Genomic DNA, 21,311 nt, shown 5'->3' on the forward strand with positions numbered 1-21,311 from the left:
CCTGGACCTGGTGTGAGTAACATAGGTACCCACCACCCACCAGGGCAGCTTTCTACACCAGCCTTTTCAGACACCATTAATTAATTTGCCTTTTTTTACTCCTAAGACGTGCTTCCTTTCCTGTTGGGTCAATCAGAGCACCAGGCTGGAAAATCAAAAAAAGTGAAAGGCCCTCCTCTTGTGAGGATAACTCCTCCCCTTCTAGCCTTGGTGGGACCTGCTGGGACACTGCAAGGATGCCTTGGAGTCCCTCCACCAGTGCCACTGTTCCTACTCCTTTTGCGTGCCCTGACCTGCTTGAGTCGCTCTTCACTGTTGAGGTGTCTCTCAGTGTCCAGAACGTCCAGCGGAGGCATTCGTACAAGCTAAGACACCCCTTTGTATCTTAGACCCTCTTATGGACACCAGGGCCTTCAGGGAACCTGCCAGATGCACAGAATGTTGCCAGAAGCAAAACTAATTCTCCTGATGGAATCCTGATTGGTTCCGGGTTAGAGCCTAAGTCGTTCATTGGCCAAGCCTGTTCTGTTCACAGGGAACTTCTGCACCAACTTCTTTATAGACGGAAGGGATCATGGGATCAAGAAATGTTGTAGAATTGACTCTGTCTTTCAGAACCCGATCCCAGCCCTATAGAGTGGGATTTGCGTCATTGCCATCATACTAGAAAATATACTTGAATGTTGCAAATATCCAGTCGCCACTGCAGGAAATTAAAAATGCCAGTACTTCCGTAGAGATAGTAGGAACCCAAGATCATAAGACACCCTGCTCTAACCACTTCATGGTGGTATCCATTCCATCGAGAAGCAATTGTTACCCTGTTCAATGGATCGAATAGTCTGCGAGAAAGCTAATATTGAAACTATGGACTTTCCAGTTCTATATTTTCGAAACCTTCAAACCAAAAGCTTGGGAGGATCTCTAGCGCCTTTGATTTCAAGTTACCTAAAACAATATCCCAGATTCTGCCGAATCCTACAAACCTCAATAGATAAAGTGGTGTAGGAGTCCTAATCGGGAGTACCTGTTTCTTTATTTTTAAATCTAGTTCTTCACTAGGCTCCCACAGCTGCCAGCAAGAATGTTCCCTCTTCATTTTTCCCCTTCTAATGGGGGTAAGGAGATTAGCAAAATCAGTTCCTTTGGAAACCCAGTTTCTGATACTTTAAGAGCTTTCAGTCCCACAGTTCTTCTTGGTTGATATGATGGGTTCCGTTGGCGCTCTCAGATTGTGTCAGCAGAGCTCTTGCCAAGGACAAGAAACAGACTCCTAGGAGCTCCTCAGAAGGGTCCAGTCAGATGATCAGCGCTTCTCATGGCATGGCAGACCTCTCTCCTCTTGCTTCAAGGCGGTTCCGCTGCAGCCTGAACCCAGAAGCACAACAAAGTGTTACTGATATTCCCTTCTCCAGTTTTCCGTTGCTTGGCTGTCGGACTGATGATAATATCACAACCATAGCAAGCACTGACAGAGCCAGCGTGCCTGCCTTTCAGATTTTGTGCAAGCCCCAGTCTGCATCTATTACCACTTTAAAGCCAGACCTATTGAATTTACCAGTGCTTGTTTTTTTTAAGCAGCTAGACTCTGCCTGTGTGTGTGTGTGTGTGGATCAACATATCTTCAAACCTCTGCAATATATGGGATAAAAAATACAAAGTGTCATTTGAGATGTAAAGTAGTTCTCAAAGACCTGGTTCCTGCCCAAGCGCCTGGATACCCTCTCAGGTGATTAGTATGCTATGCAAATCAGTATAACATAACTCATGCATTCTAGGGCAAGTACCCCACAGCAGGCGGAATGATATGTCAACCACCCAATAGCATGGGATTAGATACCAATACTCAGCTAAATGGAGCCAAGGTCCCCTCTGATTGCTTTGGCTCAGTAGAAATGCACAACAGATTGACAAAGTAAATAGATGATTAAAAAATCCTCTTTTCTTTTGAGGATGAAAATGATGTAGTTATTTTAAAATGTTATTAACAAATATTGGGCATCTGATAAGAACTGCTGGGATTTGGTATAGACGCATTCATTTTTTTAAAAACAAATCCCAGAATGGGGGCTTGTTCACCTAAGATGGCACCCATAGTGGGTGGGAGCTTGTGCCCACATAGAGGCCGCATGAACAAAACTTGAGATAAAAGCACCATTTGCACATTGTGACATTGTGGTGTTACACACAATTATGATGCGGACAGGTGGGCGGAAATTTGCAGGACTGCCCTCAGCATACTCCTGTCCGTGACCATGGAGTCGGGTATGTGAATCACAGGGACTTGGGTCCAGATGTATAATTTTACCTAATAGCGATTACCTAATTTCGATTATCTGTGAATCGCAATTACGTAATCTCTATTTGTCTGTATGAAACTGCAGGAGTTTCATTTAGCGATTCCCAATGGCCCGCAGATCGACCTACCTGATTAATATTCATGAGGTATATCGCAATTTGCGAACCATTGTGAATGTCTATAATCAGAGGGATGGGGGGCGGCTGGGCTCAGCAGACCACCATGTCTGTGATTGTTTTTAAATAAAGCAATCTTATTATTATTATTTTTTTAATAAATGCAGCCTGTTTTCCTTAAATAATAACAGGATGCATTTAAAAAAGAAAAATGAAAAGTTCTCTTAAAAATGTTTTCACTACCAATCACAAAGGGGAAGGGGTCCCTATGGGTAAGGGTTACCTAAGGGTGGTAACCCATTCGTTTGCGAATGGGTTACCACCTACTTGATGTAGGCGGTAAAATGCGAAAGTTTCACGACCGCATTTTGGTCACAAAACATTCCTCCTGTCATTCAGTATTAGGAAGGAATGCCCTTGACAAGCCCCTTCTTAATACCGAATCGGTATGTAGTCGCAATTCCAATTTGCGATTCGGTGACAAGTTACTGAATCGCAAATTGGAATTAATACATACCAAAATGCATTTTTGCGATCGCAAACCGCCCGATTGGGCTGTTTGCGATTGCAAAAATGCATGATACATCTGGCCCTTAAATTTGACCAAGTAAGCAGCACTAAAACTGGATCCCTAGGGGACTTACTGGTTAATGTTTTGGTGACTACAAATTTACTCCCTACAGATGGCGGATTTATAAATCCTCTTCCGCTGGGTTCCAAAGGGACCTAACTCCTGGATTCAGGTGAGAAAAATAATCACCTGACAGTGTGGCACATGCCTGTGACATAACCTGTTTGCCTAGACACGCCCTTTTAAAAATACAGTTATCATTATGGTGGGGCACTGAAAAGCAGACACCACCTCAGGTGCATCTTTGCAGCATTGACATGTCCCGCGTGTGGATGAATGCTCTCTGACCATCAACTATGGTGCACAGAATTGACAAGGGCATTGTGACGTATTGATCATCTTCTCTATTTGTTGTTTGTCTTGTTTGTTTATTAATTGTAGAAAATACGTGTCAGTAGAACTTTATCTCCCATATTGTGGATTCCATGGCTACCATATAAACGCTATATTAGGACACTATTCTTAGGTCGACTTAGAGAGGCTTCAATCACTTTCCTATTTGGAATCGTGATTGATCCAGCAAAAGGGCAAAACTGGCAAGAAACATCAATTTTCTTTGAACTCCAGAGTCCCCACTCATGTTAATGTTAAGAAAAGCACCTTTAACCTAAAAAAAAAAAACAACTTCTCATATAATTTTAATCTTTATACTTCTTTTGGCCAATCTACCCATCACAGATTCCTTTCCATCACAATAACTCTGAGGGTTTACATCTGTTATTCCATATTTAAAGGCAAAGAAAAAGATCTCCGGCAGAGGGTTGTATGATGGATTCTAGCATGCCTGAACCACGCATGCCTTAAGAACGCGGTCACAACCACAAGCGCGTATTTACCATGCATGCCTTTACAAAAAATGTCATTGTGAAAGCATGTTTGGTAAAGGAACATGCGGGTAAGTTGTCCCCTGCCCTGCCCCCTTACACCTGATACCATACTCCACCACCAAGCTGTTATAACTTGCCCTTCCTCCCCTTCCCTGAGCCCTACACCCCCCACCATGAGTAACCCTGCCCTTATGCGAATGAACCCTAAAACCTACCCCACCCTGTCCTAAAAACTACCTCGCCCTGAACCCGAAAAACCTACCCCGCCCTGTCCTAAAAACTACCCCGACCCTGCCCTGAACGCTAAAACCTTCCCCACCCTGCCCTAAAAACTGCCCCAACCCCCTGCCCTGAACCTTAAAACCTGCCCCACCCTGTCCTAAAACCTACCACAACCCCCCGCCCTGAACCCTAAAACCTACCTCACCCTGTCCTAAAAATGACCCCAACCTACTGTCCCCACCCTGAACCCTAAAACCTACCCTGCCCAGTCCTAAAAGCTACCCTGACCTTCCGCCCGGACCCCTAAAACCTACCCTGTCCTGTCCTAATAACTACCTTGACCACCCGTCCCCACTCTGACCCCTAAAACCTACCCTGCACTGTCCTAAAAACTACCTTGACCACCTGCCCCCGCTCTGAAACCTAAAACCTGCCCTGCCCTGTCCTAAAAACAACCTGACTCTCCACCCCCGCTCTGAAACCTAAAACCTGCCCCGCCCTGTCCTAAAAACAACCTGACTCTCCTCCCCCGCCTTGAATCCTAAAACCTACCCCACCCTGTCCTAAAAACTAACCCGACCCTGCCCTGAACCCTAAAACCTACCCCACCCTGTCCTAAAAACTACCCCGGCCCTGAAGCCTAAAACCTAACCCACCCTGTCCTAATAACTACCCAGACCCCTGCCCCCGTCCTGAGCCCTAAAACCTAGCCTGCCCTAAAAACTACCCCGACCTCCCCAACCCTAAAACCTACCCCAACCTCACCCGCCCCAACCCTAAAACATACGCTGCCCTGTCCTAAAACCCCGTCCCTGCCCCACCCCCTTACCAGGCCGCCACGTTCATCTCCGAGCTGTTTCTGCTGTGTGCCCAAAGCATGCAAATACATGATGCCTTAACCACACATTTGCGTGGTTCAGGCACATGCGTGGTTCAGGCAAGCATGGTAACGCCTGCGTGGTTACGGCTGCGTAGTAAAGGCCGTTTCCCCCGGCAGAGAGCCCTTCGAGGGGCCCACCTGGCATTGCCGTGCCAGCCCGACGAGGAGCCCATCCTAATGATGAAGCAATGCCACCTTTTCCTATAAAGGACGCCCTTCATGACATCAGCTGGTCCTGTTACCAAAAGTGGACATATTGGACCATCACTGCGGAACTGCACAGCCATTTATGTTAGGGAGGACGTGTGCTGGTCCCCTCTGTGTAGAAGGGAACATTGCGACCCATGTCTCAGCCTGGCACAGCTTAACAGGATAAACATGTGCCAGGTCTAGAACAGATTACATAAGGCATGCCTTTCCCACCCCCATATAAATGTGCCTGTTCCACATGCCCATCCATTCCCAACAGCCCCTTTCTTTGGATCTCCTGACTCAGGAAGAGGACATTCTTATTCCAAAGACAGCAGTGAATTCCAAAACACAGATAAACTCTGTAACTTACTCAGAAGAGCTGTCAAAGGGAAGAATATAGGCCCTAATATATCTGTGGACTGTTAGGGCAGCAAAAAGCTTCAGGATAGTTGTATTACACCAGCTGTTTCCACATCTGTGTCACTGTGGCTGGACGTGTGCAATAGATGTGCAAGAGTCCTACTTCTGACTCCTGTACTGGAAAAAAACAAATTGCACCATTTTGTGCCACGTGCTAAATCCTGCTGCAATACTAAGTGTAGTAATAACTTTACTGCACAGTGTTACACAAGGGTTTTTTGCGGGGGTAGGCAATGAGCAAGGAATTTAATGCATTCCAGATTTTTTCAAATTTATATTTATATCCTTTTACATCCTTGTGCTTTGGCAACAAATTACCCATGTACAACTACATTTCAATGAAGCATCTTTAGCGCAAGGATTTTCTGAGTTCCGCGTATGATTGTCATTTGATTGCTCATAAAGCGCTAGCCGCAAGGCCGTCGCATTAATGCTGCGCACTCTTGTGGCCCAAGGCAGCACCTATCATGGTCTTCATAAAGCAGCGGCTGTGCATCGAACTGTGGGGAGCTGGAGTTCAGCGGGTGCTGGATCTGCTGCTTGGACAGTGCTGGTGAGAAAGGAGATGCAAAATCTCAACAACGGAGCCACTGAGGGGACGGGTTAAAGTTGCTACGGAGTTCCCTCGAGGCACAGCATCGAACAAAGTAGGTGGTAGCCAGACTGACAACCAACAAGCCTTGGTAGTAGCAAATGGAGCTGGCTCGAACTTCCACGTCTCTGAAACTTGCTGAAGGTCAGGACTACAGCTCCCACTGTGCACTGAATCATTTACTGTTGGGCGATCCATTGGCGGGTGCGATGGGCAGGGATTTCTTTGGTCCAGGAGTGCGATTTGCCTTCTAGCAGCAGGGGACTAATACCTCTTGTCCAAGGGAGTTCTGGAGCGGCCTTTGGGTTGCAGAGTGGTTCCCCTTTCTTTTGGAGCCAGTCTCCGGTCCAGGAGAAGTTGTTGTAGTGCAGTTAAAGGATTGTTGTCACAGGTGGAGGTTATCGCGCCTTTGGTTTGTGTAGGTCCTGAAGTTAAACTCATGGATCTCCTCTTATTGTCATTTTGCAAACTTGTCAGATCTGAGGCTCTGGCGTCAGGGGTGCCCCTATCCTAGATTTAGGGACATTAGGGCTGTGAGTGCAAGTAGCCAATTAGTCCCAGCGGCTAATATGCCCCCTGTGGTGACCACATCCGGGGGTGTGTGCCACCTTTTCTACCCAGAACCCTCCATTCTACCACCTTTTAAAATGGCAGATCCCGTCATTGGCTGTACAGACCAGATAGCCCACCCTAGAGGTGTGACTAGCCTTCTGGGGTGTATGCCTCCTGATTACCTCGTTTTCCCGCCAGTCGGGGTGCAAATGTGCCTGTCGGCAGGTCTTTGTCCTCCTTTGGGAGTCAGCCTGATTGTATATCAGAGGCAGTGTGGGCTTTTAAACTCACCGCCTTTATGTACCACTTCACAAGCCATCCTGTCGGGGAGGTAGGTGATACCACCTCCCCAAGCAAGCCTTTGTTTCTGACACCTGGGAGTGTTCATTCCTCCTGCAGGGGCTCAGATTCCTGAGTTTGGCAGCAGCACCTGCAGATTGCCAGCCAGGGCACAGGAAAGGCTGGGGCAACCAGTCTGGCATCCTCTAAGGTAGCCACCTGGGTGCATGTCACATTAAATCAGACTGTGGAATAAAGTCAGGTTTGATGGAACAAGTCATTTGATACAAAACATTACATATTTCAGTGGGACCATAATGGACCTGGCACCCTCGGGATACCCAGGTGCCAGCCCATGTTAGCCTCCGGTCCCCTGACCACTTATAATAACCCTTAATGGAAAGAGCCTACTATAGGGACATATAATCTTCCACTTACCTGTCCACACCTTAAATATAATTCACCCTGCCTCCTGGGCTTAGGAGGCCTAACTCAGGGGTGAATGGCGTATATTAAAAATAGTGCTTTGACCTTGCCACACGTGGTGAGGGCAGAGTTGAGTTGGCACACTTTGTACCGTCCTGCAGTCCTCAATGGCAGGCCTGCAGACTGCTGTTTACTTGGGTCACTCAGGGTGGCACAAACAGTGCTTCATTCCCTTGGTGACCCCTTAAACTCCCATTCCCTGGGTACCACTGGTACCATTTACCAGGAACTTATAAGGGAGTTAAAGTCCTGCCAACTGGAGTTAACAATTCACTTGCATCATATTTAGGGCGAGAGCACTGGCACTGGGGCCTGGTTCGCAGGCTCCATTGCACTTTCAGAGTCATAACCATCAGCATTGGGGCAATAGTGTGGGGGTGACCATACAAAAAGGGCACCTTCCTGCAATAGACATCAATTTTCATAGTGTCAAGGAAAAGTAATAGAGTGAATGACATGTAAGAAGTAATTTTAAAAATAATTTGAAACTTTTAAGTAATTTATCCTCTGGTGAGTTGTAAGCAGAAATTGATCCTATGGTTTGTGTCAAGGCAGCAAATGACTTTCTGTGTAGTGGTTTGAATTGCTCTGGCAAATGGTTATTGAGGCACGGCTGGCAACCATGGTGTCCGCTGTAATGCAATAGCTCTACAGACGCCATCAACATCTGCTTTAGAACCTCAGCTAGGGCCAGAAGTGATTGTAGAATAGGACACCTTCGTTGACATGAAAAATAAAGTCCATACATGTTATCTGTTGCTCTTCGATGTTTAATGCCCCTGGAATTCTCCCACCCTTCTATTCGGCTGGTGTTCTATACACCTCAGACATAAAACCATTGAATTTTCCCAGACCACCTAACATGCTGCACCTGTTGCTGACTGCCACTTTGTTTATAGCTGAGGTGTGAGCTTTTACATAAAAAGTGTATTTTGGATTGTTTCATTTTAGCACCTTACATGATATCACTGCACTGAGCAGCCTTTATTAGAATTAGTGAACCACACCATTTCTGTCATGACAGCTTTATTAATTAATCGACGCATGTCAGTTTTCTTCCTCCTACGGAGAAACATCAGGGCCTATTAAACCACCTACAAGAGAAATTGTGGTGCACGTGAATTATTTGAAGGTGCTGTCACATGCGATGATCACGGAAAAAAGGCACAGTGAAGAAAAGCAATCGCCTAGGGTCACACTGTTTGGTCAAGCTTGGAAGCCAGGATTGACACCAGGCTTCCTGATTAGACATTGTGCAGTTTCAATCCTGGATGGGTATCACATTCTTTACCCTTCTGCCCTAATGACAATTTTACAAGTGAATGAATGAATGAATGGAATTTTGTTAGGCAGTTTTCTAGTAGCAGCCAATACAAGGCCTTTATTATTGATGAGGCAACACTGTGGTCTATGGTACTGTATATGTGCGAGGTTTTTGTGCTGTGCACATCCTGAACTGAATTATTTCAAGGCGCTTTGAAATGTGAAGCTCCACATAGTTTAGACAAGCTGTGAAGCTGTGATTAAAACCAGGGTCTCTGGGGCAGGGTCCGCAACTGGTGTTTGCCCCGGGTCCAACAAAAGCTTCTGACTGGCCTGGGCATGCTATGCAAGTGCATTCAAAATATCCTTTGTATTTTTATAAGATGGGGCAAGAGCACTGAACACACCGTTCTTCGCAGAACAGGTGCATCATAGGCAGACAGTGTGCAAGCTTCTCAACCTCACAGGACAGGTGCATCATAGGCAGACACTGCGCAAGCTTCTCAACCTCCGAGGACAGGTGCATCATAGGCAGACAGTGTGCAAGCTTCTCAACCTCTGAGGACAGGTGCATCATAGGCAGACACTGCGCAAGCTTCTCAACCTCCGAGGACAGGTACATCTAGGGCAGCCTCAGCACAGGCCTTTCCCGTCACGGAACAAGTACAAATCAGGAAGCAGCAGTGCAAGCTTTACTGCCTCACAGAACAGGGGAAGTATGGCAATAACAAAGCAACCTTCCCTCTCTCACAGAACATGAACAAGGCGTGAGTGATATGTAGGTTACAGACAGATTTCTGAAGCGGGTGCTTAAGTCACTGAGATGAATGTATAGGTGGATGAATGAATGAATATTCGAGTTCTGACACAATTCTTGTTTAGGTGCTGTTCCAAGACAGCATCCTGAAAGTGCTGCTGCTGCCAGTTGGAGACCTGCTGGTTGTGTTGTGCTTTGGTATTGAGAGGTAGCTGTTAAATCGTAGGTCAGTTTTGCTTGGAGCAGCCTAACCACAGTCTAAGTAACCATTCTCCAGACAGGCGCAGGGGTAGGTAGCACCCTCTTCCAAAAGGTTTTGAATGCTTGTGCACCATGCACTGTGCAATCCCAGGCTTGGTTCTGCACTTGTCCAAAATGTTGATGGCCGCCAATGTGGCCATGGGTGATATATGTCGCTCCAGTATGATTTATGAAGCACTGTGTTTCCATCCTGAGCCTGCTGGAAGAGGATGGGTTGCTTTTCCCCAGCCTCTGGGAAAGGACTTGTTTAGCCCCATATGTGTAGCACACTTTGTGTAAAATCCCACTACAGATGGAAAGCCTGTGTTGCTGCGAGAGCTGTGCATGGCATTGTAGAAGACCACCATTCACTGAACATTGACTATGAATTATTTTTGTGTACGTTCCTTGCAGAAAAAAAGTCGGGAGGAATCCAGCGGAGAAGGCAGCGGTGTGGAGATCTTGGAGAACCGCCCTTACACCAATGGTCCAGGAGGATCTGGCCAGTACACGCACAAGATCTACCATGTGGGGTCTCACATTCCCAGCTGGTTCCGGGCACTGCTTCCCAAGGCCGCGCTGCAGGTGGAGGAGGAGTCGTGGAACGCCTACCCTTACACGAGGACCAGGTACCCAATGGATGCTCGTACAGCCTGTAGAACTGCTCGCCTTACATGAGATAGCCGGTGTTCACTGTCCATACCTGACAATACACATGCACCTGCCTTGGCAGACATGATCTCATAATGTGATTATATCACAGTGCACTGGGAAGCTTGCAAAGCTCTCGCTGGAGGCAACCAGTGAGATGGGAGGCTCTGAAGTCTACTTCTCTTAGAAGCCATAGTTCAGCTTACATGTCGCCGGTAAAGAGAAAAGGCGTCTCCAAAGAGCCCTGCACTTATGCTGTGTTTAACCTTTTGTTCTAGGTTAATCTAGTTGTTTGCAGTAGGGATACGACCATTATGTGTAGGGCTCCCAGTTTTATGGTACTTATGTTTTTTTACATTTCTGTCTGTATTTATCCATATTTACTTTTTGCTATTTTTATCTGTACTAATCCGTCTTTCTTTAGGTTTTGTGAAAAAATAAAGCTGAAACTAGTATTTTTTCATATTTATTTAACTGAAAAATGTACATTCTTATTTGAAAGTCTGCCAGTTTTCAATAATATTGAGACCTGTAGATGATAAACCAATACACCTTTAACAAAATATGAAACTTTCAGTATCAATCTTATGAATATATACTGCTCTTTAAGCATCAATACTAAAATGTCTTTATTTTTTAACCTACTTACCTGTCAATCCGCACAGCTATTGGCCTGACAGTCATGACCGACAGTACTTAGAATTGCACATGAAAGATGATGATTTCCTTTTTTATCCACATTTAAAAATAAATGGTTTTCTGTCTGTATTTATCTGCAGCAATTTATAAAAACTGAATACAGTTAGCCTTAATTATGTGATATGCGTTTGCTTTTTCCATGGGATTCTCCTTCCTTGATCCCTCCCAGCTTCATATAAAAGTTTCATATTTTGCAAGGACCTGAGAGGTGGACTTGGTCTGAGAAGTAGGTCCAGGGCAGAGCCATCTTCTTTTGTGTCAAGATAGTCTTCCTTTGAAGCCCTCTGTGACAGTGGCATCATGAAACTTGAGGGGCCCCCCTTCAAAGTACATGAAGGGGGCCCCCTCTGAACCCACTCACGAGCTCTCATGCCATGGTGCTGAGATGAGGGGGGGGCTGGAGATTGGGCTCCTCCCCCGCACCGTGGGTGCTGCTGGGCCTTTGTTACGCCCCTGCTCTGTGACTAATGGAGCCAACAGAGCATTGCGGTGTGACCAGCGCTTGCAATGTATAGAATATTTTTTCAGCAAAGGTTCTAAGGAATAGTGAAAGGAGAATAGTCATCTTGTGCTGGGAACTACTTTGAAATCTGTAGATAAAATATTGAAGCCAAGTGCTTCACTTACACCTGACCTCCCAGAAGCCGGCATCTTAGGGAGTCAGGCGTACTTAACCTCTGGGATGGCACCTGTAGCAGGACTCTTCCAGGGTGCTCCGCTGGCTTCGATATGCGAAGCAGCGACATGGAAGTCGGATATTCTAGTAGGCCTCTTTAGATAAGGTGAGCCTCATATCCACCTTCCACTGCTCTTCCTTCAATTTGTTTTTGTATAGTGCCACAAGTGACATCTCCCAACCTTCTTGGCCAGAAACTGACCAACTTTGGCAGAGTGGAGATAACTTTTGTCCTCGGAAACCTGATCCTACAAAGCCTGTTAGTAGCCTTTGGCGTGGTGAACTATCCTATGGATCCTCAAGAACAGACCACAGGTGAATGGTGCAGTCAACTTCCTACAGCTCATTTCTAGAGAGACATTACTGCTTGCAACACTCTATTTGAACAGCATTTATCTCATAAGATGAGTGCTGAGATCTCCCAGCTTTCTTGGCCAGATATTTACCAACTCTAGTGGAGTTGAGATCATTTTTCTCCTCGGAAAGCTGTGATTTGAGAAGGTAACAAAGTACATTTTTCTTGGGATGAGCGCTTGAGTGTGGAATTTGATATTACAAGACATCATGACAATTTGTGTATATGGTGCTTTTAAAAACCATTAAAGGAAATCTGCTATTCCTGAGTCACTTCAAACTATGAATGACCTGTTGCTCTTTGCTGTAGTTCTCCAGAGCAGGGACTGTTTTTTAAGGTATTTGATGGTCCTGTCTGCAATACGCTAGAAGGTCTCACTGTTTGATAGTGGCTGTAGATTTCGGTACAGGTTTGATACCTAATGACTATGCAAACCAACACGTGTTGCATGCTGTGCCACAGCAGTGTTGGGAACCGGATGTACTGACCCCAGATAAGGCGGCCTGGAGTGATGTTATTGGGGAAACCTGGGAGGCCTCCAAGGGGAATGTCCGAGGTGAAAGTAAAGTTGAGGGTCACAGAACTATATTCATCGGTGACATTCTAGTCTTCCGTCGCCTGGTATGATGTGGAATAGCCCCCCTCTGCTAGGGATCGGGGCATACCTCATGTGCACCTCATAACCAGCAGACCCCATTATGCTGTAATTAGAGTGTTGTTCCCAACGTGTGAACCTTCCAGGCTATGTGATGACTAGTCTTTATGCTTCCTGTCCAATGAGCAGGACAGAGACACTGCAGACATGGCCGGACTGGAAGTAGCGGGCATTGGGCAATTCCCTGGGAGGCTGGAGGGGCGGGGGCCTGTTTTGAAATGGTTATGCAATATCAGCCTCTAATAACAAAAGCAGCAATCCAGCATAATCCACTCACTCTCATTTCCAGCCTCCGTGTGGGAGCTGGTCTGACAAAATTGCCAGGGCTGCTTTGGGTTCCCAGTCCAGCCCTGATGACAGATAACACCTGCTTTATCCTATGAAAGGACTCAAGGCGTTCTTCTCCTGTAGAGACCCAGAATAAGGGTTCTTAAACTTGTGACTTCTGTGGAACCCCACTGAATCATTACTGGAATCCAGGGACCCCCACTGTTCATTATTGGAAGCCGGGGATCCCCATATTAAGCAATTTTTATGATTTGAACATCACAACAGCACACAAAAATACAGAAATATGTATACACTAAACAAATGCTCAAATATTAAAATATTTTGAAAAGAAAAACTCTTCAAATGTTCAATTTTCCTTCTTAATTTGTATATACTTCATTAATTGTAAGGTACTCATTTTAATATTATTTAATTTTGTACAACAAGTTGGGGACCCCTCAGAGTAGGCCTCGTGGGCCCTAGGGGTGTTTGCACCACAGGTTTAGAAACACTCACACAGAATAAGAGACAGTCTTGCAACATATTTTGCTGCTTTTTCTAGTGCATTAGACCTTGAATGGTATTTTAACCATTTTTGGTCCTACGTTTTGCAACCCTATGTATGTATTGAAATACACTTGCCGCTTCCCTGATATGGTATGACTGCGGACTGGAATGGTGCCCACTTGAGAAACACGTGGTGTGTTCTGTTGGCAGCACAACACTCCACTAGCTTTTGGGGCAGTTTGGCTTTAAACAGATGGTCTATATTTAGGTTTTCAGATTGAAAGCTAGGAGGAGAGACAAACCATCCTATATCCAAGCGAGGGCGGCCCAGGGAATAAACAGCAGGTGAAGTCACAGCGCTGGAATGTTGGATGCAGTGCCCTGGATGACGTCCACCATATTTGGAGCAGGTGTCACAGACGCGTCTGATGTGGATCTGAGAATATGATGTAAGGAGAGAGGGTGCCAATGAAGGTGGCTCAGGAGCTGCCATACAGCCATCTCATACTGCTTTCAAGCTCTCCATGGACTGCATTTATTTATTTCTTTTGTATAAATTATATTTTTATTAAGTGCTTAATTTGTAAGAAAGTTAAGTGCCAGGGCCCTGGTCAGGAGGCGAGAAATGGCCACGGTCAGCTCTGCCAATGACAGTTCTTACACAAGTACTAATCATCACACTGCTGCAGGTGGGAGAATTCAGACTGTTCGAGGCCCCCAAAGCTATTAGACTCTCTTGGCTGGCAGGCATTAGTTTGTTCTAATGGTGATTGAATTAATAAACAACTGTTGGTCTGCTCATCTTTAAAATTCACGAACAGTGCCGCCATGTGGTAGCTGTCGTAACTGCCGGTGTTGGCAATTAACTGCCAGTGCCGAGCACCGTAAACCGCCGTCTCAAATTAAGCACTGTTTCTATTTGAATATAAGCTCAAACTCATCAGGACCTACTGTAATACAGTAATAAAGTTATGGAAACATTAATATATTACATGATCTACAGTTATCAGAATGAGATTCCTGATTCGGATAAAACATATACATAAATTAGGGAAGGGAGAAAAAAGTGTGAGGACCTAACGAAAGGTCAGTTCTCCCCGCTAAATCTATTATTCTTGGCTATACATTGCTGAGCCACGTGACACATGTTCCAACGTTGAACCTCAGTACCCTGTGAGGGAGAATGCCCTGAGCCCTTTTTTCTTGGCCAGGTCTCCAAATGTTGACCAGGATAAGAATGAAGCAGAGCGCCTCCCTCAGAGCACGGTCGAGTCCTTGGGGGAGGATGTTCAAGGAGAGAAGGGTGGCCGCTCTGTCTGAAGTCAGAGGTAGCTGTCCTGTAGACTAGCAAGTACCACCCAGGGACATTTTAGTGGCAGTGTAAGGGACCATGTACATGCCATTACAATCCCCCACAGGAGTACAGATGCCACTACCATCTGTGTCTGGGAGGGGGAGAATGGATTGAAGATGGATCAACTTACAAAACCCCATACTTGCTGCAAACTCTATATATTTGGGGGGAGGAAGGACAACTTGTTTGGTTCTCATCACACTTGCAGCCAGGACACCACCTGACTACCAACTTAGTGTGAAAAAAGAAATAAGCCAACTAAAAAGTCTAAAAGAGGAAAAACAAGAGACCAATCCTTTTCCACCTATGCACCTACGATCTGAAATAACATCCCTGTATCCACCCAGAGCTCCCAATGTTGCTCCAATTTAGGAAAGGGTTGGAGATACACTTCTTTAAAGAACACTGCATCACAATGCAGTAACTGCCCTCAAACTAGCTTCCTTTCCTATTACTCGTTGACTTTAAGCTCGTCTTTGATCATGTACAAAGCTCTGCTGCCTTTTTGCTAGGTTCATGCTGTAAATACATTAGCAGTGCCCTGGGTGGAGGTGCAAGTGGAGCCCTGTGTTTAAGAATCTGCCAGCGCTGTGCAAGGGACCACTCTACAGAGAGGATGAGAAGTCTCTAGAAGCAGCACTTAATTTGAGCCAGTGGTTTCCGGTGCTCAGCACTGGCACTTAGTTATCAACACCGGCACTTGTATGGCGATGTTTGTCTTATTTAGAGATCAGTAGAACAACATTTGTTTATTAATTCAGTATACATTAAAATTACTAATTCCTGCTGTCCAGACTTTCTTAAAGCTTTGGGGGCCTTGAGTAGTCTGAATTGTCACACTTGTAGTACTATGGTAGTTGTGGTAGTTAATAATTGTGTTTGTACTGTGGTTAGTAGTGGGTGGCTGAGCTGAAGTCGCCTCCCGATGAGGGCCCTGGCACTTCTTTTTTTTCTTCTTCAAATTAAGCACTGGATCGATCCAATGAATAGTCTATATAAAACCCACACTCCTTATTGAGGAAGGATATTTCCACTTGAACAGACTATTTTTTGTCAGACAGTAAACAGAAAGAGCAGTGGTGTAAACATAATGACGCTTCCTGCGCCCCCCACCCCCTTGCAGAATGTGAAGGTGGGCCCCAAAGTCTCCCATGTCTCACAGATATTCATTGGCCTTTGATTGAATGGGAGCCCCCTGGAAGGCTGAGTGCCCCCCTCACCCCCAGGCTTGGATAATCAGACTGGCAACTCTTGGAAAGTTATCTTTGAAGTTAAGGTGACGAGACACTGAACTCTAGGAAGTGTGGGTTGCATCTGCTTAGCATCTTGCGTTAAAAATTGTTTATAAGCCTGTTGGGCTTTTGCCAGTGGTGTTCAACTGAGTTACTGTCTGCTTACCACAGACTCTGTGTCCAAGGTAACTGTAGGAAGTTGGCTCTGTATGTGCTATTTCAAAGTAAGGAATAGCATGCACAGAGTCCAAGGGTTCCCCTTAGAGGTAAAATAGTGGTAAAAAGAGATAATACTAATGCTCTATTTTGTGGTAGTGTGGTTGAGCAGTAGGCTTATCAAAGGAGTAGTGTTAAGCATTTGTTGTACATACACATAGACAATAAATGAGGTACACACACTCAGAGACAAATCCAGCCAATAGGTTTTGTTATAGAAAAATATATTTTCTTAGTTTATTTTAAGAACCACAGGTTCAAATTTTACATGTAATATCTCATTTGAAAGGTATTTCAGGTAAGTACTCTAGGAACTTTGAATCATTACTTTAGCATGTATACTTTTTACATAAAACACAATAAGCTGTTTTAAAAGTGGACACTGTGCAATTTTCACAGTTCCTGGGGGAGGTAAGTTATTGTTAGTTTTAACAGGTAAGTAAGTCACTTACAGGTTTCAGTTTTTGGTCCAAGGTAGCCCACCGTTGGGGGTTCAGAGCAACCCCAAAGTTATCCCACCAGCAGCTCAGGGCCGGTCAGGTGCAAAGGTCAAAGAGGTGCCCAAAACACACAGGCTATAATGGAGAGAAGGGGGTGCCCCGGTTCCAGTCTGCCAGCAGGTAAGTACCCGCGTCTTCGGAGGGCAGACCAGGGGGGTTTTGTAGGGCACCCGGGGGGACACAAGTCAGCACAGAAAGTACACCCTCAGCAGCGCGGGGGCGGCCGGGTGCAGTGTGCAAACACGCGTCGGGTTTCCAATAGGAGTCAATGGGAGACCAAGGGGTCTCTTCAGCGATGCAGGCAGGCAAGGGGGGGGGCTCCTCGGGGTAGCCACCACCTGGGCAAGGGAGAGGGCCTCCTGGGGGTCACTCCTGCACAGAAGTTCCGTTTCTTTGGGGGCTGGGGGCTGCGGGTGCAGGGTCTTTTCCAGCCGTCGGGAAAATGGAGTTCAGACAGTCGCGGTCAGGGGGACCCTGGGGATTCCCTCTGCAGGCGTCGCTGTGGGGGCTCAGGGGGGACAACTTTGGTTACTCACAGTCGTAGAGTCGCCGGAGGGTCCTCCCTGAGTTGGTTGTTCTCCACCAGTCGAGTCGGGGTCGCCGGGTGCAGTGTTGCAAGTCTCACGCTTCTTGCGGGGAGTTGCAGGGGTCTTTAAATCTGCTCCTTGTAACAAAGTTGCAGTTCTTTTGGAGCAGTGCCGCTGTCCTCGGGAGTTTCTTGTCTTTTTCGAAGCAGGGCAGTCCTCAGAGGATTCAGAGGTCGCTGGTCCCTTGGAAAGCGTCGCTGGAGCAGGGTTCTTTGGAAGGCAGGAGACAGGCCGGTAAGTCTGGGGCCAAGGCAGTTGGTGTCTTCTGTTCTTCCTCTGCAGGGGTTTTTCAGCTCAGCAGTCCTTCTTGTAGTTGCAGGAATCTAAATTCTAGGTTCAGGGAAAGCCCTTAAATACTAAATTTAAGGGCGTGTTTAGGTCTGGGGGGTTAGTAGCCAATGGCTACTAGCCCTGAGGGTGAGTACACCCTCTTTGTGCCTCCTCCCAAGGGGAGGGGGTCCCATCCCTAATCCTATTGGGGGAATCCTCCATCTGCAAGATGGAGGAGTTCTAAAAGTTAGAGTCACTTCAGCTCAGGACACCTTAGGGGCTGTCCTGACTGGCCAGTGACTCCTCCTTGTTGCTTTCTTTGTTTCCTCCAGCCTTGCCGCCAAAAGTGGGGGCCGTGGCCGGAGGGGGCGGGCAACTCCACTAAGCTGGAGTGTCCTGCTGGGCTGTGACAAAGGGGTGAGCCTTTGAGGCTCACCGCCAGGTGTTACAGCTCCTGCCTGGGGGAGGTGTTAGCATCTCCACCCAGTGCAGGCTTTGTTACTGGCCTCAGAGTGACAAAGGCACTCTCCCCATGGGGCCAGCAACATGTCTGTAGTGTGGCAGGCTGCTGGAACCAGTCAGCCTACACAGATAGTCGGTTAAGTTTCAGGGGGCACCTCTAAGGTGCCCTCTGTGGTGTATTTTACAATAGAATGTACACTGGCATCAGTGTGCATTTATTGTGCTGAGAAGTTTGATACCAAACTTCCCAGTTTTCAGTGTAGCCATTATGGTGCTGTGGAGTTCGTGTAAAACAGACTCCCAGACCATATACTCTTATGGCTACCCTGCACTTACAATGTCTAAGGTATTGCTTAGACACTGTAGGGGCTCAGTGCTCATGCACTGGTGCCCTCACCTATGGTATAGTGCACCCTGCCTTAGGGCTGTAAGGCCTGCTAGAGGGGTGACTTATCTATACCTGCATAGGCAGTGAGAGGCTGGCATGGCACCCTGAGGGGAGTGCCATGTCGACTTACTCGTTTTGTTCTCACCAGCACACACAAGCTGGCAAGCAGTGTGTCTGTGCTGAGTGAGGGGTCTCCAGGGTGGCATAAGACATGCTGCAGCCCTTAGAGACCTTCCCTGGCATCAGGGCCCTTGGTACCAGAGGTACCAGTTACAAGGGACTTATCTGGATGCCAGGGTGTGCCAATTGTGGAATCAAAAGTACAGGTTAGGGAAAGAACACTGGTGCTGGGGCCTGGTTAGCAGGCCTCAGCACACTTTCAATTCAAAACATAGCATCAGCAAAGGCAAAAAGTCAGGGGGTAACCATGCCAAGGAGGCATTTCCTTACACAACCCCCCCCCAAACGAAAGAGGATGAGACTAACCTTTCCCAAGAGAGTCTTCATTTTCTAAGTGGAAGAACCTGGAAAGGCCATCTGCATTGGCATGGGCAGTCCCAGGTCTGTGTTCCACTATAAAGTCCATTCCCTGTAGGGAGATGGACCACCTCAACAGTTTTGGATTTTCACCTTTCATTTGCATCAGCCATCTGAGAGGTCTGTGGTCAGTCTGAACTAGGAAGTGAGTACCAAAGAGGTATGGTCTCAACTTCTTCAGGGACCAAACCACAGCAAAGGCCTCCCTCTCAATGGCACTCCAACGCTGCTCCCTGGGGAGTAACCTCCTGCTAATGAAAGCAACAGGCTGGTCAAGGCCATCATCATTTGTTTGGGACAAAACTGCCCCTATCCCCTGTTCAGAGGCATCTGTTTGCACAATGAATTGCTTGGAGTAATCTGGAGCTTTTTACAACTGGTGCTGTGCACATAGCTTGCTTCAGGGTGTCAAAGGCCTGTTGGCATTCTACAGTCCAGTTTACTTTCTTGGGCATTTTCTTGGAGGTGAGTTCTGTGAGGGCTGTCACAATGGATCCATATCCCTTCACAAACCTCCTATAGTACCCAGTCAAGCCAAGGAATGCCCTGACTTGAGTCTGGGTTTTTGGAGCTGCCCAGTCCAGAATAGTCTGGATCTTAGGCTGGAGTGGTTGAACTTGGCCTCCACCTACAAGGTGTCCCAAGTAAACCACAGTTCCCTGCCCTATCTGGCATTTGGATGCCTTGATAGAGAGGCCTGCAGATTGCAGAGCCTTCAAAACCTTCTTCAAGTGGACCAGGTGATCCTGCCAGGTGGAGCTGAAGACAGCAATATCATCAAGATAAGCTGCACTAAAGGATTCCAATCCAGCAAGGACTTGATTCACCAACCTTTGGAAGGTGGCAGGGGCATTCTTTAAACCAAAGGGCATAACAGTAAACTGATAATGCCCATCAGGTGTGGAGAATGCTGTCTTTTCTTTTGCTCCAGGGGCCATTTTGATTTGCCAGTACCCTGCTGTTAAGTCAAAGGTACTTAAGAATTTGGCAGCCCCTAATTTGTCTATTAGCTCATCAGCTCTAGGAATGGGATGAGCATCTGTCTTGGTGACAGAGTTGAGACCTCTGTAGTCCACACAAAACCTCATCTCTCTCTTTCCTTATTTGGTGTGAGGTTTGGGGACTAAGACCACTGGGCTAGCCCAGGGGCTGTCAGAGTACTCAATTACTCCCAATTCCAGCATCTTGTGGACTTCCACCTTGATGCTTTCCTTAACTTGGTCAGACTGTCTAAATATTTTGTTTTTGACAGGCATGCTGTCTCCTGTGTCCACATCATGGGTACACAGGTGTGTCTGACCAGGGGTTAGGGAAAAGAGTTCAGCAAACTGCTGCAGGACCTTCCTACAGTCAGACTGCTGTTGGCTAGAGAGGGTGTCTGAGTAGATCACTCCATCCACTGAGCCATCTTTAGGGTCTGATGAGAGGAGATCAGGGAGAGGTTCACTCTCAGCTTCCTGGTCCTCATCTGTTACCATCAACAGATTTACATCAGCCCTGTCATGGAAGAGCTTAAGGCGGTTCACATGGATCACCCTCTTGGGGCTCCTGCTTGTGCCCAGGTCCACCAGGTAGGTGACCTGACTCTTCCTTTCTAGTACTGGGTAAGGGCCACTCCATTTGTCCTGAAGTGCCCTGGGAGCCACAGGCTCCAGAACCCAGACTTTCTGCCCTGGTTGAAATTCAACCAGTGCAGCCTTTTGGTCATACCACAACTTCTGGAGTTGTTGGCTGGCCTCAAGGTTTTTACTTGCCTTTTCCATGTACTCTGCCATCCTTGAGCGAAGGCCAAGTACATAGTCCACTATGTCTTGTTTAGGCTCATGAAGAGGTCTCTCCCAGCCTTCTTTAACAAGAGCAAGTGGTCCCCTTACAGGGTGGCCAAACAGAAGTTCAAAGGGTGAGAATCCTAATCCCTTCTGAGGCACCTCTCTGTAAGCGAAAAGCAGACATGGCAGGAGGACATCCCATCTCCTTTTGAGTTTTTCTGGGAGCCCCATGATCATGCCCTTTAATGTCTTGTTGAATCTCTCAACAAGGCCATTAGTTTGTGGATGATATGGTGTAGTGAATTTGTAAGTCACTCCACACTCATTCCACATGTGTTTTAGGTATGCTGACATGAAGTTGGTACCTCTGTCAGACACCACCTCCTTAGGGAAGCCCACTCTGGTAAAGATACCAATGAGGGCCTTG

General features: G+C 46.8%; 1 protein-coding gene across 4 annotated transcripts in view; it reads left to right on the top strand.

Moving 5' to 3' along the window:
• PITPNM1 (phosphatidylinositol transfer protein membrane associated 1) overlaps window positions 1-21,311 on the top strand; it is a 317,763-nt gene that overhangs the window by 167,567 nt on the left and 128,885 nt on the right. For all 4 annotated transcript variants that reach the window (XM_069232915.1, XM_069232914.1, XM_069232917.1 and 1 more), the window contains exon 3: window positions 10,171-10,385. In XM_069232915.1, the coding sequence (XP_069089016.1) occupies window positions 10,171-10,385 (215 nt within the window). The remainder of the gene's footprint in view (window positions 1-10,170; window positions 10,386-21,311) is intronic.

Source organism: Pleurodeles waltl, chromosome 4_2 (assembly GCF_031143425.1).
Source record: "Pleurodeles waltl isolate 20211129_DDA chromosome 4_2, aPleWal1.hap1.20221129, whole genome shotgun sequence".
Classification (NCBI taxonomy): Eukaryota; Metazoa; Chordata; class Amphibia; order Caudata; family Salamandridae; genus Pleurodeles; species Pleurodeles waltl.